This window comes from Symphodus melops (assembly GCF_947650265.1).
Source record: "Symphodus melops genome assembly, chromosome: 12".
Classification (NCBI taxonomy): Eukaryota; Metazoa; Chordata; class Actinopteri; order Labriformes; family Labridae; genus Symphodus; species Symphodus melops.
The window spans coordinates 91,032-117,500 of NC_136702.1; the positions used below are offsets into that span (position 1 = coordinate 91,032).

Here is a 26,469-nt window from a genome sequence, read left to right on the forward strand (position 1 = left end):
TCAAATAGACATTCAAAGAGAAAATAAGATACAGAGGTCAAATTAAATCCTAAAGACCAACATAATTTCTGCTCTATAAGAGACTTTTACTGTGAAGGGATCACAGGAAGTGTGTGACGTGTCGGTGTTCCGCGCTGACCGTGTGTTTGTGTTGTCTGGAAAGACTTTCTAGTACTGTGAATCTTCAGCTGTCTCTGAAGTTATCTCCGTGTCTCGGTCTCTCCGTGTCTCTTCGTGTCTCACGGTCTCTTCGTGTCTCTCGGTCTCTTCGTGTCTCACGGTCTCTTCGTGTCTCTCGGTCTCTTCGTGTCTCACGGTCTCTTCGTGTCTCTCGGTCTCTTCGTGTCTCTCGGTCTCTTCGTGTCTCTTCGTGTCTCTCGGTCTCTTCGTGTCTCTCGGTCTCTTCGTGTCTCTTCGTGTCTCTCGGTCTCTTCGTGTCTTTCCGTGTTTCTGGGTCAAGCGAAGAAAAGACGGTGAGTAACAGCAATTATAGGCTACATGTAAACATCCTCTGTATGCCAACAAGTTAAACTATCTTATTAATAATCAACAGGTGTACTATTAACCAACAGGTGTACTAATAATAACCAACAGGTGTACTAATAATCAACAGGTGTACTAATAACCAACAGGTGTACTTAAAACCAACAGGTGTACTAATAACCAACAGGTGTACTAATAACCAACAGGTGTACTAATAACCAACAGGTGTACTAATAACCAACAGGTGTACTAATAATAACCAACAGGTGTACTAATAATAATCAACAGGTGTACTAATAACCAGATATGTTATAACGACCAGGTGTGGTTATAAAGACCAGGTGTGGTTATAAAGACCAGGTGTGATTATAAAGACCAGGTGTGGTTATAAAGACCAGGTGTGATTATAACGACCAGGTGTGATTATAAAGACCAGGTGTGGTTATAAAGACCAGGTGTGGTTATAAAGACCAGGTGTGATTATAAAGACCAGGTGTGATTATAAAGACCAGGTGTGATTATAAAGACCAGGTGTGGTTATAAAGACCAGGTGTGGTTATAACGACCAGGTGTGGTTATAAAGACCAGGTGTGGTTATAAAGACCAGGTGTGGTTATAAAGACCAGGTGTGATTATAAAGACCAGGTGTGGTTATAAAGACCAGGTGTGGTTATAAAGACCAGGTGTGATTATAAAGACCAGGTGTGGTTATAAAGACCAGGTGTGATTATAAAGACCAGGTGTGGTTATAAAGACCAGGTGTGATTATAAAGACCAGGTGTGGTTATAAAGACCAGGTGTGGTTATAACGACCAGGTGTGGTTATAAAGACCAGGTGTGGTTATAAAGACCAGGTGTGGTTATAAAGACCAGGTGTGATTATAAAGACCAGGTGTGGTTATAAAGACCAGGTGTGATTATAAAGACCAGGTGTGGTTATAAAGACCAGGTGTGATTATAAAGACCAGGTGTGATTATAAAGACCAGGTGTGGTTATAAAGACCAGGTGTGATTATAAAGACCAGGTGTGGTTATAAAGACCAGGTGTGATTATAAAGACCAGGTGTGATTATAAAGACCAGGTGTGGTTATAACGACCAGGTGTGGTAATAACGACCAGGTGTGGTAATAACGACCAGGTGTGTTTTCACAGTTACGATGCAGTTTCTGGACTCGGACTCAGCTGCTGCTCTCTAACACAAACATGCTGCGTGTGTTTGTGTTTGTTTGTCTGTCATGGCCACTTTGTTCAGGTGAGTGATCACAGGTGAATCAAACATTTTGGACAGAGACACACTCACATGCTGTGGGTGTTACCTGTCAGGTGTGTCTGCAAGTTGATCTCTTTATGTAGCTGAAGGTAGATAACCTGTTGACTCCTCCTCAAAGTGTTCAGCTCACTTCCTGCTCCCATCAAAACCTCCATGGACTCTGTGGATCTCCACCACGTACTCCGCTGGTTCCCCGGGCCCCAAACCCCCAAAGGGACCCAGTACAAGGTCTTAAGGTAGGTTAACCCCCTCCACCCCCCATTCTCTTATTCACTTCCTGTTACACACAACCTGCCGGGGATTTCTCTGTGAGGCAGACAGCATGTTTAAATGACTGAAACCTGAGAGAACGTGTTTCATACTCTGACTTACAGCGGTGACATCATCATGCTTACAGTTGTTTAAATGCATGAAGGAGTTAATCACTGAATTATTGCTGATCGAGTAGGAATCAATTCAATTTCATGAAATATAAAACTCTCTATTGAAACATCACAATTTTGGTCAGATTGATTCAGACAGGACCAATAAACATTTTCAGATTACCAGGTAGAAAATAAAAATGTCTGTAACTAATTAACTTTAAAGTTGCTTAAAAGACAGGGAATATCATATTCTCTGTCAAAATGACCACACGTCATTGTGCCAAGGAACACAGTCATCGGGGGTTTACACTGGATCTGTGTGTGCTGTATTTCCTCTCCTACCCTAACTCTACCCAACTGGGTGCTGCTTCTGGAGCGTGAGTGCCGCCTTGAGAAGATGTACACACATCACAGGAGATCACAGAAGACCTACAAGATCATAGAGAACTACAAGATCACAGAGAACTACAAGATCACAGAGAACTACAAGATCACAGAGAACGACAAGATCACAGGAGAACTACAAGATCACAGAGAACTACAAGATCACAGGAGACCTACAAGATCACAGAGAACTACAAGACTACAGAGAACTACAAGATCATAAGAAGAACTACAAGATCACAGAGAACTACAAGACTACAGAGAACTACAAGATCACAGGAAGAACTACAAGATCACAGAGAACTACAAGATCATAAAAACTACAAGATCACAGGAAGAACTACAAGATCACAGGAAGAACTACAAGACTACAGAGAACTACAAGATCACAGGAGAACTACAAGATCACAGGAAGAACTACAAGATCACAGAGAACTACAAGATCACAGGAAGAACTACAAGATCACAGAGAACTACAAGATCACAGGAAGAACTACAAGATCACAGGAAGAACTACAAGACTACAGAGAACTACAAGATCACAGAGAACTACAAGATCATAAGAAGAACTACAAGATCACAGAGAACTACAAGACTACAGAGAACTACAAGATCACAGGAAGAACTACAAGATCACAGAGAACTACAAGATCATAAGAACTACAAGATCATAAGAACTACAAAATCACAGGAGAACTACAAGATCACAGAGAACTACAAGATCACAGGAGACCTACAAGATCACAGAGAACTACAAGATCACAGAGAACTACAAGATCACAGGAAGAACTACAAGACTACAGAGAACTACAAGATCACAGGAAGAACTACTAAATCACAGAGAACTACAAGATCACAGGAGAACTACAAGATCACAGGAAGACCTACAAGATCACAGAGAACTACAAGACTACAGAGAACTACAAGATCACAGAGAACTACAAGATCACAGAGAACTACAAGACTACAGAGAACTACAAGATCACAGGAAGAACTACAAAATCACAGAGAACTACAAGATCACAGGAGAACTACAAGATCACAGGAGAACTACAAGATCACAGGAAGACCTACAAGATCACAGAGAACTACAAGATCACAAGAAGAACTACAAGCTCACAGAAAGAACTACAAGATCACAGAGAACTACAAGATCATAGGAAGAACTACAAGATCACAGAGAACTACAAGATCACAGAGAACTACAAGATCACAGAGAACTACAAGATCACAAGAAGAACTACAAGATCACAGAGAACTACAAGATCACAGAGAACTACAAGATTGCAGGAAGAACTACAAGATCTCACTGTGGAACTCTAATAGACAACATATTCACAAACAGACGACAGATAAAGAGCGGGTTACTACTAAATGATATAAGTGACATCAGTGTATATGACGTTTGTGTTGTTTGTGTTTGTGCAGCAAGAACAAAAGGAAATGGAAAATGCTTGGAAAAACATCAATGACATTCCTAAAGGTGGAGCTGGATATCTACCAACGCTACAACTTCACTGTGCAAGCTGTCTACAACCAAACCAGTTCTACCAAGTCCAGCCACTACACCTTCAGGCCTCTGGAGGACAGTATGTATACACAACAAACTACACTGTCAACACCCTGCACAACAATATGTACACATAACAAACTACAGAATTAACAGGATGTGGTAACTGTTTTTTCTTGTTTTGTACAGCGAGAATCAGTCCTGCTCAAGTGTTGCTGTCTGGATGTGGTAAATGCCTCACAGTAAACATCTCTCTGGCAGAGCCTAACCTCTACAGACTATATGACCCAGCCTTCAGAGTGCGATGGAAGACACCCGGCGGAACAGAGGTCAGATTTCACTCATTACTCTTTCAGATAACTAATGATGATGAGGAAGTCCTGAGTCCTGTGAAGTCAAATCTGTTTTTTTTCTGTCAGTGGTGGAGTATGTTTTTAGAGAGCAACAACTGTTTCTGGTTTTAAAGTGCTTCATTAAATAAAGTTGGATTGGATGATCAAACCAAACAGTCTGTTTACCTGCTGCAGGCGTTACAGTCTGTTTACCTGCTGCAGGCGTTACAATCTGTTTACCTGCTGCAGACGTTACAGTCTGTTTACCTGCTGCAGACGTTACAATCTGTTTACCTGCTGCAGACGTTACAGCCTGTTTACCTGCTGCAGGCGTTACAGTCTGTTTACCTGCTGCAGACGTTACAGCCTGTTTACCTGCTGCAGACGTTACAATCTGTTTACCTGCTGCAGCCTGTTTACCTGCTGCAGACGTTACAGCCTGTTTACCTGCTGCAGGCGTTACAGTCTGTTTACCTGCTGCAGACGTTACAATCTGTTTACCTGCTGCAGACGTTACAGCCTGTTTACCTGCTGCAGACGTTACAGTCTGTTTACCTGCTGCAGACGTTACAGTCTGTTTACCTGCTGCAGACGTTACAATCTGTTTACCTGCTGCAGACGTTACAGCCTGTTTACCTGCTGCAGACGTTACAGTCTGTTTACCTGCTGCAGACGTTACAATCTGTTTACCTGCTGCAGACGTTACAGTCTGTTTACCTGCTGCAGGCGTTACAGTCTGTTTACCTGCTGCAGACGTTACAATCTGTTTACCTGCTGCAGACGTTACAGCCTGTTTACCTGCTGCAGACGTTACAGCCTGTTTACCTGCTGCAGACGTTACAGCCTGTTTACCTGCTGCAGACGTTACAGCCTGTTTACCTGCTGCAGACGTTACAGTCTGTTTACCTGCTGCAGGCGTTACAGTCTGTTTACCTGCTGCAGACGTTACAGCCTGTTTACCTGCTGCAGACGTTACAATCTGTTTACCTGCTGCAGCCTGTTTACCTGCTGCAGGCGTTACAGTCTGTTTACCTGCTGCAGACGTTACAGCCTGTTTACCTGCTGCAGACGTTACAGTCTGTTTACCTGCTGCAGGCGTTACAGTCTGTTTACCTGCTGCAGACGTTACAGCCTGTTTACCTGCTGCAGACGTTACAATCTGTTTACCTGCTGCAGACGTTACAGCCTGTTTACCTGCTGCAGGCGTTACAGTCTGTTTACCTGCTGCAGACGTTACAGCCTGTTTACCTGCTGCAGACGTTACAATCTGTTTACCTGCTGCAGCCTGTTTACCTGCTGCAGGCGTTACAGTCTGTTTACCTGCTGCAGACGTTACAGCCTGTTTACCTGCTGCAGACGTTACAGCCTGTTTACCTGCTGCAGCCTGTTTACCTGCTGCAGACGTTACAGTCTGTTTACCTGCTGCAGCCTGTTTACCTGCTGCAGACGTTACAGCCTGTTTACCTGCTGCAGCCTGTTTACCTGCTGCAGGCGTTACAGTCTGTTTACCTGCTGCAGGCGTTACAGACAGTGATTGACTCTGCACATATTGAGCTCTGAATCTTTTTCCTGCAGTATCACTTTGAAACCAGAGACAGGAGCTTTAACATCAGTAACCTGGAGAAGGGGGTGGAGTACTGTGTTCAAGTGGAGACTGAGATAAGAGTGAATCAAAACACAGAGCCGTCCGCCTGGACCTGCAGCTTCACCAGCATCCAGGAGCCAAGAACTACAGGTGAGCTACCTGCTCATCAGCTTAATGAGTTATTCCCTCATTAAAAGAATTCAGAGGGAAACTTTTACATCCTCATCAAGAAGGTCTTCAGTCTAAACACTTAGAGTCCTGTCTCCTCTGCATTTCTGTCTCTGTCAAGTCCAAGTGACCATATTTGGTCTTGAAGGTGGAGTTTGAGAGGAGTGAGGGTTTCCCTTCCTCCCCTCCCTCTCCAGCCTCCTAATACTAAAATCAGGCGAACTGCAAAACGGCCTAATAATTGACATATAGCTGCAAGTTACATATATATGTAACTTTTTACACTAATAAGCAAACGTTAAAATAATGTGAAAAGTTGATCTTCACTGTCTATCTTTGTTGCCTGGATAAAATTTTCCCCCGGGCCGATTTTCCGCCAATGCTCCAGGAAGTGTCATTTTGTTCTCAATGTCCTCGCTCCGCTCCGCTTATAAAAATCAACAGACAAACTACAAACTCATCACACACACCTGCTCTTCACCTGCACAGGTCGCCTCCTACTTCTATCCGTCCCAGGAGCTTTCACAGCAGAGCCTGTTGGATGGAGACACACAGACTCCTTCACAGACTCTCACATGTGAATGACCTATGACCTCCTCTGGAAACATTATGCTGTGAATATCCAGAGTTTCTTTAAAGCACGCAGGGGTTAGGGTTATCGAGCGAGCAGTTCGCCGTATCACTACAAATGCAGCATTTTAAAAGTTTACATGTAGCACCTTTTTAAGTAAATCCAAACAATGAACAAAACATTTATGGTTTCTATAACCATAACTCCTCCCCCCTTCCTGGTCTCTTTGAATCTGATTGGGCCCTTATTTACTAAATGAGCATCATGCTGTTTGAAGAAGACTTGTAGCTAAAGATAAGACCATAAAGTCTTTAAAAAATGTCATCTGAGACTTCTGTATACTAACTCTCATTTTGTTACAGTGCCTGTGTTTTTAGGTGCAGCCGCTGCTCTTTTGGTTGTGGTGGTTGCCGTGGTGATGAGCATTGTGATTGGTCTGCGTTATTCTGGGTTTCTGTGTAAACTGAAAAATAACCTACCCCGAGCTCTGCAGGTGAGAAACCTTCAGATCATCTGTCAGGTGACTTTTTATTCAAAGATAACGAAGTCTAAGTTGCATTAATAAGTTGACAGTGTTAAGGTCTCAGTTGCATTAATAAGTTGACAGTGTTATGGTCTCAGTTGCATTAATAAGTTGACAGTGTTAAGGTCTCAGTTGCATTAATAAGTTGACAGTGTTAAGGTCTAAGTTGCATTAATAAGTTGACAGTGTTAAGGTCTCAGTTGCATTAATAAGTTGACAGTGTTAAGGTCTAAGTTGCATTAATAAGTTGACAGTGTTAAGGTCTCAGTTGCATTAATAAGTTGACAGTGTTATGGTCTAAGTTGCATTAATAAGTTGACAGTGTTATGGTCTCAGTTGCATTAATAAGTTGACAGTGTTAAGGTCTCAGTTGCATTAATAAGTTGACAGTGTTAAGGTCTAAGTTGCATTAATAAGTTGACAGTGTTAAGGTCTCAGTTGCATTAATAAGTTGACAGTGTTAAGGTCTAAGTTGCATTAATAAGTTGACAGTGTTAAGGTCTCAGTTGCATTAATAAGTTGACAGTGTTATGGTCTAAGTTGCATTAATAAGTTGACAGTGTTATGGTCTAAGTTGCCTTAATAAGTTGACAGTGTTAAGGTCTAAGTTGCATTAATAAGTTGACAGTGTTATGGTCTAAGTTGCATTAATAAGTTGACAGTGTTAAGGTCTCAGTTGCATTAATAAGTTGACAGTGTTAAGGTCTAAGTTGCATTAATAATAAGTTGACAGTGTTATGGTCTAAGTTGCCTTAATAAGTTGACAGTGTTAAGGTCTAAGTTGCATTAATAAGTTGACAGTGTTAAGGTCTAAGTTGCATTAATAATAAGTTGACAGTGTTAAGGTCTAAGTTGCATTAATAATAAGTTGACAGTGTTATGGTCTAAGTTGCCTTAATAAGTTGACAGTGTTAAGGTCTAAGTTGCCTTAATAAGTTGACAGTGTTAAGGTCTCAGTTGCATTAATAAGTTGACAGTGTTAAGGTCTCAGTTGCATTAATAAGTTGACAGTGTTAAGGTCTAAGTTGCATTAATAATAAGTTGACAGTGTTATGGTCTAAGTTGCCTTAATAAGTTGACAGTGTTAAGGTCTCAGTTGCATTAATAAGTTGACAGTGTTATGGTCTCAGTTGCATTAATAAGTTGACAGTGTTAAGGTCTCAGTTGCATTAATAAGTTGACAGTGTTAAGGTCTCAGTTGCATTAATAAGTTGACAGTGTTAAGGTCTCAGTTGCATTAATAAGTTGACAACCTGGTCATAGTTGTAATGAAGGACTTCATCTGATAAACTGAAGTTGTCGTCTTCGGTAACTGATGAGCGGTTAACAAAGACATTTCTGATCCACCTCTGCTCCTCCTCTGCAGGAGGCTCTGAGTGGAGGATACACCCTGACCCCAGAGACCACCATCCCAGATCAGGTCTCAATCAGCTCAGAGAAACACACCAGGCTCCACAATCCCCCCACACCACCTTCTGCAGCAGGGGGGGCCAACCCCACCGAGGAGGAGGAAGAGGAAGAAGAAGGGGAGAAAGAGTACCTGGACAGAGGAGCAGAGCTTGCCTCAAGTGACAGGTCCTGCCCTCACTCTACCTCAGGGAATTCTGGGAGTTCTGCACCAGAGCGTGAGCGGGTGGTCACAGAGAGGGGGCTCGATCAAGACGAAGATGAAGAAGAGGAGGTGTCTGTCCCTCCTGTGAAGAGTCAAACTGGACCACAGAGTCATCAGACAGGAGAAGAGGAGATGGAGGAGGAGGAGGAGGAGGTTTGTGACAGCTCAGGTAACATCAACCTGTTCTCAGTAACACTCTCTGCACTTTCTCCTTCTGAGGAGAAGCAGGAGGAGGAGCAGGAGAAGGAGGAGGAGGAGGTGGAGGAGCAGGAGGAGGAGCAGGAGGAGGAGAACGAGGACAAACGAGAACTGCTGGATGTGAGCTGCACACACACCAACACAACTGTGACACGCCTGACTGAGACTGACAGCTCCTGTGAGGAGGAGGAGGAGGAGGAGGAGGAGGAGGAATTCTCTGGATATATGAGACACTCCTGATATTTACATTCTTCTGTGTTTAAATGCTTACATGTAAATGAAGGTTTATAGCTTATGTTTTTTTATTTTAAATAAATGTTGACAGTTTTGACATCATCAATACTCAAACATCCTACAGTCTGAAGGTCATTAAAGGCAGCAGAGGTCCTCATCATAGTGACTACAGGAGTCTGTGAGGTACAAAAGAATGAAGAGATGCTGAATGTGGAAATAAGTTAATACTGATGGACTCTTTACTCTGCAGCAGCCTCTACCATCAGTGTGTGAATGTGTATGAATGGATGAGTTCATACTGATGGACTTTTTACTCTGCAGCAGCCTCTACCATCAGTGTGTGAGTGTGTATGAATGGATGACTTAATACTGATGGACTCTTCACTCTGCAGCAGCCTCTACCATCAGTGTGTGAATGTGTATGAATGGATGAGTTAATACTGATGGACTCTGCAGCAGCCTCTACCATCAGTGTGTGAATGTGTATGAATGGATGAGCTAATACTGATGGACTCTGCAGCAGCCTCTACCATCAGTGTGTGAATGGATGAGTTAATACTGATGGACTCTGCAGCAGCCTCTACCATCAGTGTGTGAATGGATGAGTTAATACTGATTGACTCTTTACTCTGCAGCAGCCTCTACCATCAGTGTGTGAATGGATGAGAACACATTTACTGATCTTTATGAAAACTCTGAATAAAACATTTCTCATAATTTTTTTTACAATATTATCGTTTTTTATTATTATTAATAGCCTCTGGATTTGGCAGTTTCTTCCTCTTCTTAGAGTTCACGTGACTTCCTGTCATTGCTTCTTTCGATGTGGCGTTCATGTACCTCCGGATTCTTAGGTTTGCTTCAGCGGAGTTAAAAAAATAATTAACTCGTATCAAACCATTGTCTTTGTTGTTTATTATGGTGTATTAATTACTGAAATTTGACCTGGATCGTATGCCCAGCTGATGTTCAGAGTCACAAACACAGAAGTTAATCATGATTATCATTTACGTTTAATGTTTTATCAGCGACGTTAAGTTGGAGTTTACAGTTTTCTGGGAAGTCCTTGAAGGCAGCAGCAGTGGCAGTGAGGTCTGTTAGAAGCAGGAGAGGCTCAGGTTCGTGTCATATTTAAACTTTAATTTAATTTATTTAAATAATTTACACATTGAGACTCTTAATTAAAGCTGCTGTTAGCAGTTAGCTTACATGCTAAGAGCTAGTCCCTTAGCTCGTGAAGCTAGCTGGAGATAAATTCCCGTTTCCGGCGGAAATAATGTTTTTTATCAGACTCGTTAAAAACACGATGTTTCTCCTTAGTTTGAAGTTTCACGTTTCAGGATCGAGTCTGTAGATCATGTTTGTTTCTGTGCGTAGCTGCTAACTGTTAGTTCAAACGAAGCTAACTGTTCATTGTAGAAACAAAACTATCCCGGAGTTTAAACTGTAAAGAAATATAACATATATAATATAATATATAGTAAATATAACATATTTGATGCCGTAAATTCATGTGAAACACTTAATTATGTTCATGTAAGTAAAAATAACCCTGTGAGTTGTGTCATGTCCCACACAATCATAAGGAAAGTGAAAGCAGCACGGTGAGCAGGGTCTGACCTCTGACCTCAGAGCTGCAGAGATGGTCTGCCCGTCATGGCTGTTCTCATATGGATGCTCACCTGGCTTTCTCAGGTGCTGCCAGGTGAGTTCACACCGTGTTTTTAAAATCATCTTTCTGATCTTCTTCAGCAGCGTCATGAACACAGCATCAGTTATCATAAGAAACCCTGGGGGGTCAAAAGCTCAGAGGTCATGTGTCTTCATCCAAATAACTTCTATTGAAATCTTAAAGAGCGGCCTGTGGTCATAGAGACCTCGACCATGACTGTGGTCATAGAGACCTCGACCATGACCGTGGTCATAGAGACCTCGACCATGACCGTGGTCATAGAGACCTCGACCATGACCGTGGTCATAGAGACCTCGACCATGACCGTGGTCATAGAGACCTCGACCATGACCGTGGTCATAGAGACCTCGACCATGACCGTGGTCATAGAGACCTCGACCATGACCGTGGTCATAGAGACCTCGACCATGACCGTGGTCATAGAGACCTCGACCATGACCGTGGTCATAGAGACCTCGACCATGACCGTAGCGTCGTTAGTTAGTGTAGGGGGATTTGGTTTTTAACAAGAACTTTTTCAAATTATCAAAACAAACACTTTACAACGCCTGAGAATAACTACTCACTTTTCCATGTTTCCACAGCAGCGTCTGCCTCACTTTTCCATGTTTCCACAGCAGCGTCTGCCTCACTTTTCCATGTTTCCACAGCAGCGTCTGCCTCACTTTTCCATGTTTCCACAGCAGCGTCTGCCTCACTTTTCCATGTTTCCACAGCAGCGTCTGCCTTGCGTAGCAGCTCATAGCCATGTGTTGTCCTGTTTCTCTGTGTTGCAGCAATGACTGAACTTCCTCCACCTCTCAACTTGAACCTGACCTCAGATCATTTCATTCACATGTTAAGATGGGAGCGAGGAGCAGGGACGCCATCTGGAGTCTCCTACAACGTCCGCGTGATCCCCAATACGTACGTCCACACTGCGGCTTTTTCACACATGCACACCAGAAAACTTCAGCTGGGCGAGGCGCAGGAGGGAGGACATGACGCTTTTAACCTTTAAAGAAAAGCCACGTGATTGGACATACAAACAGAGCGAGGTAGAGATAAGATAATCCTTTACTCATCTCGCCAGCGGAGAAATTTACAGTGTGACAGCAGAAGAAAACCACAGTGCAAAAAAAATAAAATAGATAAAAATATATGTGTAGAAAGAAAATATGCATCAAAACAATAATCAAGAGCGAGTGAAAAAAAGCGTTAAAAAAAAGGAACAGTTGAAATGTCAGTAAGTTAAAGATGTACAAACAGCATAAACACGATCATGCACACAGTGAACATAAGAATGTTAGTGCACAAACTGTCCCATAAATAAATATTACAATGTAATCAAATAATAATAAAAATACAGATAAGATCAGGAGACATCTTATAACATTATTACTGCACAAGAAGAAGAAGAAGCAAATTCTCCAGTTTGGTGTTTTATGATCTACTGGGAGCTGATTGGTTAAACAGTCTGACTGCAGCAGGAAGGAAGGAGCTGCAGTATCTCTCCTTCAGACAGGGCGGGGGGCGGAGCCTGTCACTGAAGGAGCTGCGGTATCTCTCCTTCAGACAGGGCGGGGGGCGGAGCCTGTCGCTGAAGGAGCTGCAGTATCTCTCCTTCAGACAGGGCGGGGGGCGGAGCCTGTCGCTGAAGGAGCTGCAGTATCTCTCCTTCAGACAGGGCGGGGGCGGAGCCTGTCGCTGAAGGACCTGCAGTATCTCTCCTTCACACACGGCGGGGGGCGGAGCCTGTCGCTGAAGGACCTGCAGTATCTCTCCTTCAGACAGGGCGGGGGGCGGAGCCTGTCGCTGAAGGACCTGCAGTATCTCTCCTTCAGACACGGCGGGGGGCGGAGCCTGTCACTGAAGGACTGCAGTATCTCTCCTTCAGACAGGGCGGGGGGCGGAGCCTGTCGCTGAAGGAGCTGCAGTATCTCTCCTTCAGACACGGCGGGGGGCGGAGCCTGTCACTGAAGGAGCTGCAGTATCTCTCCTTCAGACACGGCGGGGGCGGAGCCTGTCACTGAAGGACCTGCGGTATCTCTCCTTCAGACACAGCGGGGGGCGGAGCCTGTCACTGAAGGACCTGCCGTATCTCTCCTTCAGACAGGGCGGGGGGCGGAGCCTGTCACTGAAGGACCTGCGGTATCTCTCCTTCAGACCTCCACAGGGTCCAGGGGGCAGCCCAGGACCTCCACAGGGTCCAGGGTGCAGCCCAGGACCTCCACAGGGTCCAGGGGGCAGCCCAGGACCTCCACAGGGTCCAGGGGGCAGCCCAGGTCAGAGCTGGCCTTCTTCACCAGTTTGTTCAGTCTGTTCCTGTACTCCTGTCCTCTGTAAAAGATGGCTGATGCCACCACTGAGTCATAAAAGGTCCTCAGGAGGTCTACCTGCACTCTGGAGGACCTGAGTCTCCTCAGGAGGTGAAGTCTGCTCTGACCCTTCTTGTAGAGAGCCTGTGTGTTATCAGTCCAGTCCAGTTTATAGTTCAGGTGAACACCCAGGTACTTATAAGAGTCCACTATCTCACAGTCCTTTCCCTGGATGTTCACCGGTGTGGGGGGAGTGAAAGTCCACCACCAGTTCTTTGGTTTTAGCCGCGTTGATCTGGAGGCAGTTCTGCTGGCACCAGTCCACAAAGTCCCTGTTGAGTTCTCTGTAGTCCCCCTCGTCCCCATTGGGAAGGAGGCCGACGATGGCAGAGCCATCAGAGAACTTCTGCAGGTGCCAGTTTGTGTTGTAGGAGAAGTCTGCAGTATACAGGGTGAAGGGAGCCAAGACGGTCCCCTGTGGGTCCCCTGTGGGGCCCCTGTAGGGGACTGAATGAAGCAGAAGATCTCAGTGGTCACTTGTTGGTCACGTGATAATAAACAGCATCAATCGACTTCATGCAGACGTTTGATGAGTTGAGTCAAATGACACATTAAAATACGGTCAGAGAACATGAAGTGATCCAGCTGCAGAGTTTATACAGATGTGTTTGATGCTCAAGTTCTCTCTTCTGCCCCCCCCCCTCCCCCTCCCCCCGGTATTGCAGGGAAAGTTCCTGGATTCCTGTTCCTGGATGTCAGACTGTTCGGGACCCCCTGGTCTGCAACCTGACGGAGGTCTTCTCTGACCCCTCACAGGTGTACTTCACCTCGGTCAGAGCCCAGCTCAATGCCATGACCTCTCCAACAGCCTCCTATCCAGGATTCCAGCCAATCAGAGACAGTGAGTGCGTGTGTGTGGAGGGGGGGTGGGCATTGTCACCATGGCAACAACATTAGAAGTTTTCGGCCCTGTGTCCACCTGGTCTCTTTTTCTTCAATGAGTGGAAAGTGTTAGCAGCAGAAAAAGCATGAAAGTCTTTAACTTCTCAGAAAAGCGTTTCAGATGTTTCTGATTCTCCTCCTCGATTTGTCTCCGACTGATCGTGTCTTGTACTCTCATCCTCCTCGCTCCCTCTCTGATCAGGAAATAAACAATCTCAAATAGAAAACATGCAGTAAAAGGTAACGGAGCAGTGTCAGTCATACAGCCACCATTGTCAACAGGCTGTTGTCATGGAGACAGGACCGACGTGCAGCGCACAACAGCCTTCATGCACGAGCTCCCGAGCACACAGCCAACGCGTTTCTCCCCGGAAATAAACAGCAGGTGGACACAGAGCCTGAGACACAAGATATTATATTATATTCATTTTATTAAGATTACAATTATATTAGTATAAACTGCTCCGTGCTCTGACTCTATTTTAATCCTGACTGCTCCGTGCTCTGACTCTGTTTTAATCCTGACTGCTCCGTGCTCTGACTCTGTTTTAATCCTGACTGCTCCGTGCTCTGACTCTGTTTTAATCCTGACTGCTCTGACTCTGTTTTAATCCTGACTGCTCTGACTCTATTTTAATCCTGACTGCTCTGACTCTGTTTTAATCCTGACTGCTCTGACTCTGTTTTAATCCTGACTGCTCCGTGCTCTGACTCTGTTTTAATCCTGACTGCTCTGACTCTGTTTTAATCCTGACTGCTCCGTGCTCTGACTCTATTTTAATCCTGACTGCTCTGACTCTGTTTTAATCCTGACTGCTCTGACTCTGTTTTAATCCTGACTGCTCTGACTCTGTTTTAATCCTGACTGCTCTGACTCTGTTTTAATCCTGACTGCTCTGACTCTGTTTTAATCCTGACTGCTCTGACTCTGTTTTAATCCTGACTGCTCTGACTCTGTTTTAATCCTGACTGCTCTGACTCTGTTTTAATCTGCTAGCTTTATTTGTCTCCTTCATAACTGTCTGATGAAACAGGTAACATCTGTTTAAAGCTTCTGGTTTTTTTAAGTGTCGATCATTAATACAACAGGTTGAATCTTTTACTGTTTGAAGAAAAAGTTGATCAATAAGTTTCTGATAACGGTGATGTAAACACAAGGGTTTGTTTATCTACGATGTTTCTCAGCTCTTTTGGCCCCTCCACTACTCTCTGTCACCCCCTGTGGACGAATCCTGTGTGTGCACCTGAAGCCCCCCCAGCAGCACCTGAAACACATCTATGAACAGCTGAGTTATCGAGTGAGAGTGAGCAGCAGAGAGGACACGCTGCAGGTGATGCTCGTAAACATTCACACACTTTCATCATCATTTACGTCTTCGTTCCATTTGATCTGAAAAGTCTGGAATTAGAATCAGTTAAGTAATCAGGAAAGCATCCTAAAGCTTCTTTCCCGGGAAGGCTAAGAAGTGTGCCACCACAATATTTGGAGCACGCTCTCTGGTTCCCCTTTTTAAAAAGAGGAACCACGAGCCGGTCTGCTTGAAAGGCAAATCAGCCAAGACATCCCAGCAGTGTCCAGAGTCTTTAGCATCTCTGGATGAATCTCATCAACACCTGATGCCTTACAGCTGAAGAGCTTTCAGCCTTAGTGACCTCTGCCAAGGTTCATGGAAAGGTGTCCTCCAGGTCTTCAGACTTCTCTTTTATGGGACGTGTTGGTTGGGTTCAGGAGATGGTCAAAGTATTCCTTCCAGCATTCAATGTGATCCACGGTCCCATGTAACCCTAACCCTCAGCTGTTGGACCGTTTGTCAGAACCTCCTTGATGCCTCCCCCACAACCAGGCCACAGCCCTCAGAGCCATCTGAAAGGGTTACCCTGACACCAATCCTAGCAGCACACAACACTGACTTTGAACACACTCTGACTCCAGAGCCCCATTTCCACCAAGTGGTCCGGTTTCGTTCGGTGTCCTACCTTTGTGGTAGCCTACTGTTGGAGTCCCAAGAGGACCGATTTGGTCCTTTTAGTTTACTGTGTCCGTTCTTCTTCTTCGTTTAACTTGACTGATAGCGGGCTACACTGTTGGGCTGCTGTGATGTCACACTGTCTCCATCTGGCTCAACTCCGGGGCTCTTAGTTAGTAAGTGGCTTTTATTGTCTCACTCAGGAGAAAGAGAAGGTTACATATAGCACAGACGTCTGTATGCAGATCTATGGTCTTATGGGTTAGGCTCATGTCCCCGACCTCCCTGGGGATGAAAGAGACATTCTTCCAGTGGTGGGAGTTTGAAACCTCACGGACCGAGGCCTCTGCCAGACGTTCCTCGTTCACTTGACCCACACGTTCCGGTTTACCAGGCCGGTCAGGCCGCCTGATCTAAATCACCACCTGCTGCTGATCAGTTGAAAGCTGTTAAAACATAGAGCCAGCAGATTCTGATTGACCCCAATGAAATCAAACTGTATTATTTTTGTATTTCTGTTTTCATTCTTTAACTCTTCGGTTTATTTTCAATGTGTAAATACAAAAACATAAAGTGTGTGTGTGTGTGTGTCTGTGTGTCTGTGTGTGTGTTTTATCAGTTCTATAAGGATTCTGTGTCTCTGGGCGACCTTGTTCTGGAGGATGTTTCTCCTGGCAGACAGTTTTGTGTGTCTGTGTGTGTGTTGGAGCTCACACGCTCAGACTATGGCAGGCAGGTGTGTGTCATCACTCCGAGCACCTTCAATGCAGGTGAGAGTCACACTGACGGGGTGGGGCTTCAGTGGGAACAGTATCAGTTAATTTTGTCAGAGTGATACCTCTTGTGTTAGATACAAGATGATGATGACTCCTCCCCCTCCTCTTCACAGATGTGTTAGTGTCTGCCTTCCTGTGTGTGTTTGTGCTCTGTGGTGCGTTCACTGTCGCCCTTCTCGTCTATGCTGGGTTCATCTGTCTGAAGAGGAGGCCCCTCCCCTCAGTTCTGGTGAGTGGCAACTGTCAATCATTAAAGCTAACATTAGCTTAGCATTGACTGACACCCAGGCTATTTAGCACACACTGGTTTGTTCATGAAGGTGAGGAGAAGTCAGCAGGAATATGTGGTGGTGACCAGTTGAATTAAGGTAAAATGGGTCTTCTGTGTAAAAACTACAATCTAATATGGACTCCAACTGCTGACTGACTGCAGTAAGTGATGAAAGAGGGAAACTCGCTGTCCTCTTAAGCTCCGCCCTTTTCCCCAAAAGCGGTCACTTCTGGATCAATAAGCACCAAACAGCAGTTGAATGAACCAACCTGTGATGTCACTGTGGCCACACCCACTTCTCATAGACCCTAACCCTAATGTATGAAATGTTTTCATAGTCTCTGTAAAAAATGGACGTGGTCAGGGGTTCGATCCCCAGCTCCTGCAACCAAGTTTGATGTGTCCTTGGGCAAGACACTGAACAAAAAAGTTGCTCCCGCTGCATTTGTATGAAGCGGCCTCTACCATCAGTGTATGAATGGATGAGTTAATACTGATGGACTCTTTACTCTGCAGCAGCCTCTACCATCAGTGTGTGAATGTGTATGAATGGATGAGTTCATACTGATGGACTCTGCAGCAGCCTCTACCATCAGTGTATGAATGTGTATGAATGGATGAGTTAATACTGATGGACTCTGCAGCAGCCTCTACCATCAGTGTGTGGGTGTTGATCATGTTTTTTCTGTTAAAGACGGTTTATAAAAAATAAAGATGTTGGTATCATGTTCAGACACACACACACATACACACACACACACACACACACACACACACACACACACACAGGTATATAGTGGTAAATACTTGCTGGCTCTACAGTTTCACTTCCTGTCTGAGACTCAGCTCAGCTTGTGTTTGTGATCGAATGTAAAAAACAAACAGGCGGGCAGTGAGGCATTCAAGTGCTCACTTTAAACTAGGAGTTTACATGTTTCTGTTTCTCCTCTCTCCACAGATGTCTCTCCAACACATAGAGGAGGTGCTGGTCCTCGCTGTTCCCTGCACCTCCTCATTCTCTCCTCTCTACATTGTTAAAACAACAGCGCCCCCTGCAGGACAGAAAAGGAGCCGTACATCTTCGTCTTCCGAGCACAGTGAGGAGGAGAGCCCTGGAGAAGGAGCGTGCGGAGGGGGAGTTTATCTACCAAAGAGGACTAACTTCCTCTCCTCCTCCTCTTCATCATCTTCATCAGCTCCTTCATCACCTCCCTTAAGCGTTCACTCTTTCACTCCTCCTCCTGCTTCTCCCCAGTCAGCAGAGACAGCGCCTCCTGCAGGGGGACAACACACACTGAACACACACACTGCAGAACAGACTCCTCTTGCACACACACTCAGTCAACCTGCAGGTGGGGAGGAAGGAGACAACCTCAATGTAAACCTCCTCACTCTGACCTTCATACATCAGGAGGAGGAGCAGCAGGAGGAGAAGGAAGCAGAAGAGGAGTCTTTCTCTGACATCACTTCCTCCCTGCCCTTACAGGATGTCTTCGCAGAAACAGTTTCCTGTCCTGATGAGGAGGAGGAGGAGGAGGAGCATGGTGGATATCTGAGACATTAAGGCCTCCTGCAGGAGGTGTCAGACTGATGAAGAGGAGGAGCATGGTGGATATCTGAGACATTAAGGCCTCCTGCAGGAGGTGTCAGACTGATGAAGAGGAGGAGCATGGTGGATATCTGAGACATTAAGGCCTCCTGCAGGAGGTGTCAGACTGATGAAGAGGAGGAGCATGGTGGATATCAGAGACATTAAGGCCTCCTGCAGGAGGTGTCAGACTGATGAAGAGGAGGAGCATGGTGGATATCAGAGACATTAAGGCCTCCTGCAGGAGGTGTCAGACTGATGAAGAGGAGGAGCATGGTGGATATCTGAGACATTAAGGCCTCCTGCAGGAGGTGTCAGACTGATGAAGAGGAGGAGCATGGTGGATATCAGAGACATTAAGGCCTCCTGCAGGAGGTGTCAGACTGATGAAGAGGAGGAGCATGGTGGATATCTGAGACATTAAGGCCTCCTGCAGGAGGTGTCAGACTGATGAAGAGGAGGAGCATGGTGGATATTTATTTGTGTAACTTCATGTTTCGGGTTCTTGACAGCTGTTAACGTTACAAAGAGCTTCATTATGTTTACTGAAAGCAGGTAAAGAACCTTATTGATATGTTAAAGAGCCCAGCTTAATCCATCATAGAAGAACTTCCCTTTAAATGTGATGGAGGCGATTGGGGGGGGAGGCCATCCCCACCAACAGTCCTGAGGAACCTAAAGACCCGTTTCCACCCAGCAGTCCGGTACGGATCGGTACGGTTTGGTTCGATTAAGCCTGATCCCGTTTGTGTTTCCACCCGTGCTCTTTGGTAGGCGGCGTGTCAGCCGGATGACGATAGCCGCTATGTAAATAGCATCATATGATAGTAGCTAACCGCTAACAGCTAACTAATAAATTCAACGCTGGAGACATCACTGTGAACACTTGAGGAACTGCAGTTTGCTTCATTTTTAAAGTCAGATGTTTCATGTATTCATAGAGCTTTAGTTTAAAAAGCACAAACAGTCAAACATGAACACAATAGATGAAAAGAAACCGTCGAAGTGCAGAGACAAGGAAACTGCTGTTGAACATCCAGAAGCCGAGGAGTGACAGTTTGTTTTTAGGTTGGAGAGCTGGGACAGTCTGTGTTAAGGTCAAAGGTCAAAGGTCACTCAGGTTGGTTAATCCCGTCTGTTTGACGCAGACACTCCCGGTTATGGAAACTTCAGTGACTTTTGTGTTTGTGGTTGTTTTGTATCCAATCACTGTTCTTCCTCTACTCTGACGACCTGCTGAACAGTGACGCAGGAGCCTCATTGGTCCACACAGATGTCAATCATGAAATTACATCCTTTTTATATGTAACTGACTGAAGCTGAGCGTATTATGTTGGAGTTTATAAACAGCCCTCCAGTGTTTTTCTGCAGAATTATGCAGGCCACATGATGCCACCCAGTGGACCAATCACAGGGCGCGCAATCTTCATTTAAATACAGCGCAGGAGTTAGAGCCAGTATTGTCGTGCTGGCGCCGCCCACAGTCCGTCTTCAGAGCGCCTCTCACTTTCATCGCCCTGTTTGCTTAAAACTCCTGCATGTTGGTTGGCGTTGATTATGGCGCCCCCTGTGGACGCACTCTGCAGCGGCCTCTACATTTACTTACATTTCATTATCATTTCAGTCCTCATCACAGTGTAATCTGTCATCACCTTAAATGTGCTTTTATTTTGACGGTTCAACAGGAAATCGGTCAGACATTACTCATGCTACAGAAACTGAGCTTCATGTAAACTGTATCATCACCTTTTATAAACATCAAATCAATAATCAATGTCATGGTACGAGTTCATCATTATTACTGCGACAGGCAGAGAGAGAGAGGTAGAGAGAGAGAGTTGGTGTCAGGTTCAGTTGTCTCTCTCTCTCTGTCTCTCTACCTCTCTGTCTCTCTACCTCTCTCTCTACCTCTCTCTCTCTCTACCTCTCTCTCTCTCTCTCTGTCTCTCTCTCTCTACCTCTCTCTCTCTCTCTCTCTCTACCTCTCTCTCTCTCTGTCTCTCTCTCTCTACCTCTCTCTCTCTGTCTCTCTCTCTCTCTCTCTACCTCTCTCTCTCTGTCTCTACCTCTCTCTGTCTCTCTCTCTACCTCTCTCTCTCTGTCTCTCTCTCTACCTCTCTCTCTCTCTCTCTCTCTCTACCTCTCTCTCTACCTCTCTCTCTCTCTGTCTCTCTCTCTCTCTACCTCTCTCTCTCTGTCTCTACCTCTCTCTGTCTCTCTCTCTACCTCTCTCTCTCTCTCTCTCTACCTCTCTCTCTACCTCTCTCTCTCTCTGTCTCTCTCTCTCTCTACCTCTCTCTCTCTGTCTCTCTCTCTCTACCTCTCTGTCTCTCTCTCTCTCTACCTCTCTCTGTCTCTCTACCTCTCTCTGTCTCTCTCTCTACCTGTCTCTCTCTCTACCTCTCTCTCTCCCTCTCTCTCTACCTCTCTCTCTCTCTCTCTCTCTACCTCTCTCTCTCTGTCTCTCTCTCTCTCTACCTCTCTCTCTCTGTCTCTCTCTCTCTCTACCTCTCTCTGTCTCTCTCTCTCTGTCTCTCTCTCTCTCTCTACCTCTCTCTACCTCTCTCTCTACCCCTCTCTCTCTCTCTCTCTCTCTCTCTCTCTCTCTCTACAGATCTGACGGTGAAGCAGGAGGAGGAACTTCTGTGGAAATAGAAACTTAGCTGTTTGTATCCCAGCCCCAACATGCTGCCCGCCCACCAAAGACACACACACACACACACACACACACACACACACACACACACACACCTATAGGTTCATGCAGCTCTAAGCTGAGCTGTCAGAGAGCGGTACATGGAGGAGGATGATTGAGCTGTGGACTCTGTTTCTTCTTCGGCTGCTTCACCTACAGCTCGGTACGAGAGGTCACTGTTAATGTGTCCCTTTAGTGTGTGTGTGTGTGTGTGCGTGTGTGCGCGTGTGCGCGTGTGCGTGTGTGTGTGTGTGTGTGTGTCCCTTTAGAGTGTGTGTGCGTGCAGCAGTAAGCTCACAGTGACTCTGTTAAATTGATTTCAAACTGCTGATTAATTCAGTTTGTAGTATTTTTACTGTTGTGTTATTAACGGTAAACAGAGATTAACTCATGTTTTATATTATTATTAACAGTCTGTTTAAAGGTAAACAGAGATTAACTCATGTTTTATATTATTATTAACAGTCTGTTTAAAGGTAAACAGAGACTAACTCATGTTTTATATTATTAACAGTCTGTTTAAAGGTAAACAGAGATTAACTCATGTTTTATATTATTAACAGTCTGAGTGTTTAAAGGTAAACAGAGACTAACTCATGTTTTATATTATTAACAGTCTGAGTGTTTACAGGTAAACAGAGATTAACTCATGTTTTATATTATTATTAACAGTCTGAGTGTTTAAAGGTAAACAGAGATTAACTCATGTTTTATATTATTAACAGTCTGAGTGTTTACAGGTAAACAGAGACTAACTCATGTTTTATATTATTATTAACAGTCTGAGTGTTTACAGGTAAACAGAGATTAACTCATGTTTTATATTATTATTAACAGTCTGAGTGTTTAAAGGTAAACAGAGACTAACTCATGTTTTATATTATTATTAACAGTCTGAGTGTTTACAGGTAAACAGAGATTAACTCATGTTTTATATTATTATTAACAGTCTGAGTGTTTAAAGGTAAACAGAGATTAACTCATGTTTTATAGACTGATGATTTTAAAGTTGTGATGAAACTTAAACTCAGGTTGTGACTCTGATATGAAGGCTGTAAATGTTCTGTGTCAGGTTCTTTAAGTCTTTATACCAACTGTCCTCTGCAGAAACTTTACAGACGGGTCGGATTTAGAAACGTTGAATAAAACGGCCTGAAAGTGGCGTGCGCCCTTTCCCACGGTTCACTCTGACCAGGAGGACCGACATGTCGGAGAAACTGGCGACACGGCAAAGTGATGAAATGAAGCAGAATATATTCATGTTTCACTACATGTCAAAATAACTCAAACTTTATTTATAAAGCATCAATTCTCTTTACAAAGACCTGATAGAGCCCAGGCAGAGACCTGGATCAGAACCAGACTCATGTAGACCAGGCAGAGACCTGGATCAGAACCAGACTCATGTAGACCAGGCAGAGACCTGGATCAGAACCAGACTCATGTAGAACGGGCAGAGACCTGGATCAGAACCAGACTCATGTAGACCAGGCAGAGACCTGGATCAGAACCAGACTCATGTAGACCAGGCAGAGACCTGGATCAGAACCAGACTCATGTAGACCAGGCAGAAACCTGGATCAGAATCAGACTCATGTAGAACAGACAGAAACCTGGATCAGAACCAGACTCATGTAGACCAGGCAGAGACCTGGATCAGAACCAGACAAGGTTTCTTCCTCAGTAACGTTGCTTAGTCATGATGGGTTCATGTTGGTTCTTCTTTGATAATTTAACGATGGGTTTGGACTTGTACCGGGCGCTCAGGAGTCTTCAGATTTTATTTTTAAAGGTGTTATAAAAATAAAGACCGATTGATTACCTGTCTCCTCAGGTGTGTGTGTCCCTCTCCCCCCTCCCACCAACATCTCCATCTCTTCCTTCAACATGGAGCACACACTCAGCTTTCTTCCCGGCCCACAAAGCCCGGCCCACACCCGCTTCACCATCCAGACCCTCAGACTCAGGTAAAGACAGGTGAACACAGATACAGCAGAGTCAATATACTGTTATTATCAGCACAGCGTTTGGACCCCTCCTCTTCATCATTTCCATGATCCCCTTTGATTATATCCTGCACCTGCAGCTCATGAAGACGTCCCTCTTTGAGCTCTCTGTGGAGCGAAGTCCTCAGCAGAACTTCACTTCAGTGATGTTTACAGACATTAATGCAGAATCCTTCGTCCTCTGCTGTCAGGGTGTGACGTGTGTTAAAGACATAAAGGTCAAGTGAAGAAACGCCCTGAATCAGGCAGCTTCCATGTGAAAGTGGTGAAATGTGAAGAGTCAAATTAGAAAAAACAAAATACTCAAGATTGAATGTATAGCTCCTGTGAGGAGGACATGAAGCTCATGAGATCCTACGGATGCCTCTTTACGAGCTACAAAAGAAAACATGTCCATCACCATTCAGGTTGGAGGTGAGCAGACAGCAGAGTGAAAAACAGGTGGTGCTGCTTTGTCCACAGGGGGCGCCAAAGTGGACAGAAAGCATCCCTAACCCTAACCCCGGAGTTTTAAGAGAAGTTTTACACTCCAACAATAAATGAAAGTATTACTTCCCTTTCTGCCTGGACGGGAAAGACTGAGTGAAACCACAGTGATGGTTTCTGTCCACCGGCTGCAGAGTTCAGACTCACAGCTCTTTCATTTACTCAAAACAGAAACACGCTGTGACTCATTTATACGTTTGCCCTGAAGGTCAACTGTGCAAATATTTAATGATTGCAAAAAACATTTCACACCATGCAAAAGTATTTCTTGAAACACACAAGCATGAAATATTTGCACACTGGACCTTCAGGGCCACCGTACAGTGATGACGAAGGCCCGTTTCCTGTCCTTGTCATTTAGCTATGATGAGGGTTCTGTTTCTTCTTCTGCGTTTCTCTACAGGGTGTAATGTCTCATCTTTTCTCTCAGCAGGAGGAAGGCGTGGAGGTCGGTGGCTGCGTGTTCCGAGCTGACGGTCGGACAGACTTGTAACCTGACCAGAGTCTTCAGGGACCCCTTTCAGTCCTACCAAGCCAGAGTCCAAGCCTTCACATCCAGCCAGACCTCCAACTGGACCGTGTCGAGAGTCTTCCAGCCTCTGACCGACAGTGAGACACTTACGTCCTCTATCTGATATCTGCATTCAAATGTCTCAAATACAGCACAATCACGGCCCAGAGGTTAAAGGTCAGTGACCGAATCAGCTGACGTGACACCTAGCAGGCAGCTAGGAGCTCCCACCTGTATCTCAAAGAGACCCCGCCCCCTATTTCTTCATCACTTTCAGTAGGTAACATAGGCCTGAAAAAGCTGCATTAAAAAATATTCAGCAAGCTTACATTTTCAATCAGAGGATATTGTTGGATATTTTTAAACCTTGAATACTTTGAAGATTCAAGATTTCTTTTAGTCTTAGGGTTTCTGTTTCTTCCTCTGTTCATGTTTCTGCTATGGACACTGTAATGCATATTGATAGTCACCTTACTGAGCACTGGTCACTTTAATGATAATCACCCTAATCATGTCTGGTTTCATCCTACTGTTGTGTTATGCTACATCTGTAATGGTTGACATGATCACCCTAACTAGGTCAAGTTTCACTCTATTGTCTTCAACACTTAATGCTAATCTGCTCCTCAATAGTTGGGTACTTTAATGATAATCACCCTGATCACTCCTGGTTTCAGGTTATTGTTTTGGACACTTAATGCTAATCACTTCTCCTTTATGTTGCTGAGCACTTTAATGGCCCAGTCTGCATCGCTGCATTGACTGTTTAATGACTGTACTCACACCTCTGGCACTACCTCAAACACCTCTGTACATGCACATGGAACTAGTTTCTAGAAGGTCAGCACTTTGTTTCTAAGGCTCTTGTGATCCGTCTGTTTCTCGTCAGCTGTTTTTGGACCGCCTGGCCTTTCAGTGTCCGGCTGTGGGAACTGTCTTCTGCTGCATTTGAAACCTTTGTCCACAGGACGGCTCCAACAGCATGAGCAACTCAGAGACTTGTACAGGAAGCTGGACGTCCAGGTGAAGAGGACCAGAGACGGTGCACAGGTGAGTGTTAATGAAAAGATAAAAGTATTTAAGAGCAAATATCCCAACTGAAATTTGAAATGTTGTGTGAAGTTGTGTAAGTGCTGTCATTTCCTGTTGTCATTTATGTGAAAATTAATAGTACAAGAATATCCAGATTCAACATTTATGTTAAAATTGAGGTGGCGCCCTCTAGTGGTTGTAGCTAACAGGTAATAAAAACTACCCTAGGTTAAGTAGGTGTTAGTTTATTTGTTGTTGGTGTTGATTTAGTGCTGGTTGTGTGAAAGTTCAGTCATTACAACAGTTTCTGTTTGAGAGATTTGGTTCATTGATGTCAGCAGAACATTAAAGGCTTAATCTCAAACCATTTAAACATTAACATGACAAACATCTACAGCTGAGTAAAGACTGAGAGGGAGAGAGAGAAATCCAGCTGTCTGTTGTTCTCAGCTCTTCGTCACACTGAGGGGCGGAGCTTCCTTCAGTGACCTTTGTGACTCAAACATGTTTATTTTATTTTATTCTCTTATGGTAAGACATCAGCGACGCCATGTCATGTGCTCGTGTGCAGGCGGAGGAGCTGAGGGAGGAAGGGGGCGTGTCTGATAGAACGTCTAGACATGCTTTGTTATCTCTTTCATTTATGAAGAGATTATTATTATTATTATTATTATGAGAATCCAACTCTAAAGATCATACAAACATATCATATCATCATCTTAATCATATTTGAAGTGTTTCATTAAATTTCTGCTTTAGACTCTGGGAACCCCCGGCTGAACCACATCCTGCAGATAATCATAAATATATGTTTTATTCATCGTTGATCTGTGAAACCGCTCCTCAGGTTTCGTTTTTCTCTTACATGAAACTCAAAACAATCTGAGGAGTTTTCTCTGCAGGCGTCATGTTGAAACCACACATCCTGTCAGTTAGACTTTTTCTACGTTCTCGTGCTCTGAATTCATG

General features: G+C 44.5%; 3 protein-coding genes across 3 annotated transcripts in view; all 3 read left to right on the forward strand.

Annotated features, from left to right (window-relative positions):
* The first annotated feature begins 214 nt into the window (after positions 1–214).
* Positions 215–9,338, forward strand: LOC306832258 (uncharacterized protein). Its single transcript, XM_079356782.1, has 9 exons — positions 215–229; positions 442–473; positions 1,637–1,736; positions 1,873–1,990; positions 3,932–4,092; positions 4,203–4,342; positions 5,921–6,080; positions 7,032–7,162; positions 8,559–9,338. Exons 3-9 carry the CDS (start codon positions 1,688–1,690, stop codon positions 9,240–9,242), a joined length of 1,443 nt encoding a protein of 480 aa, XP_079212908.1. The 5' UTR covers positions 215–229; positions 442–473; positions 1,637–1,687; the 3' UTR covers positions 9,243–9,338.
* Positions 9,339–9,482: 144 nt separating this feature from the next.
* LOC306832257 (interferon alpha/beta receptor 2-like) lies at positions 9,483–19,262 on the forward strand. The gene is made up of 8 exons (XM_079356781.1): positions 9,483–10,354; positions 10,823–10,941; positions 11,706–11,835; positions 13,952–14,127; positions 15,354–15,499; positions 16,755–16,905; positions 17,025–17,140; positions 18,141–19,262. Exons 2-8 carry the CDS (start codon positions 10,893–10,895, stop codon positions 18,744–18,746), a joined length of 1,374 nt encoding a protein of 457 aa, XP_079212907.1. The 5' UTR covers positions 9,483–10,354; positions 10,823–10,892; the 3' UTR covers positions 18,747–19,262.
* Positions 19,263–21,526: 2,264 nt separating this feature from the next.
* LOC306833189 (interferon alpha/beta receptor 2-like) overlaps positions 21,527–26,469 on the forward strand; it is an 8,453-nt gene continuing 3,510 nt past the window's right edge. Inside the window, exons 1-4 of the mRNA XM_079358291.1 lie at positions 21,527–21,628; positions 23,300–23,432; positions 24,388–24,566; positions 25,358–25,518. Of these exons, the coding sequence (XP_079214417.1) occupies positions 21,577–21,628; positions 23,300–23,432; positions 24,388–24,566; positions 25,358–25,518 (525 nt within the window). The 5' untranslated portion in view covers positions 21,527–21,576. The remainder of the gene's footprint in view (positions 21,629–23,299; positions 23,433–24,387; positions 24,567–25,357; positions 25,519–26,469) is intronic.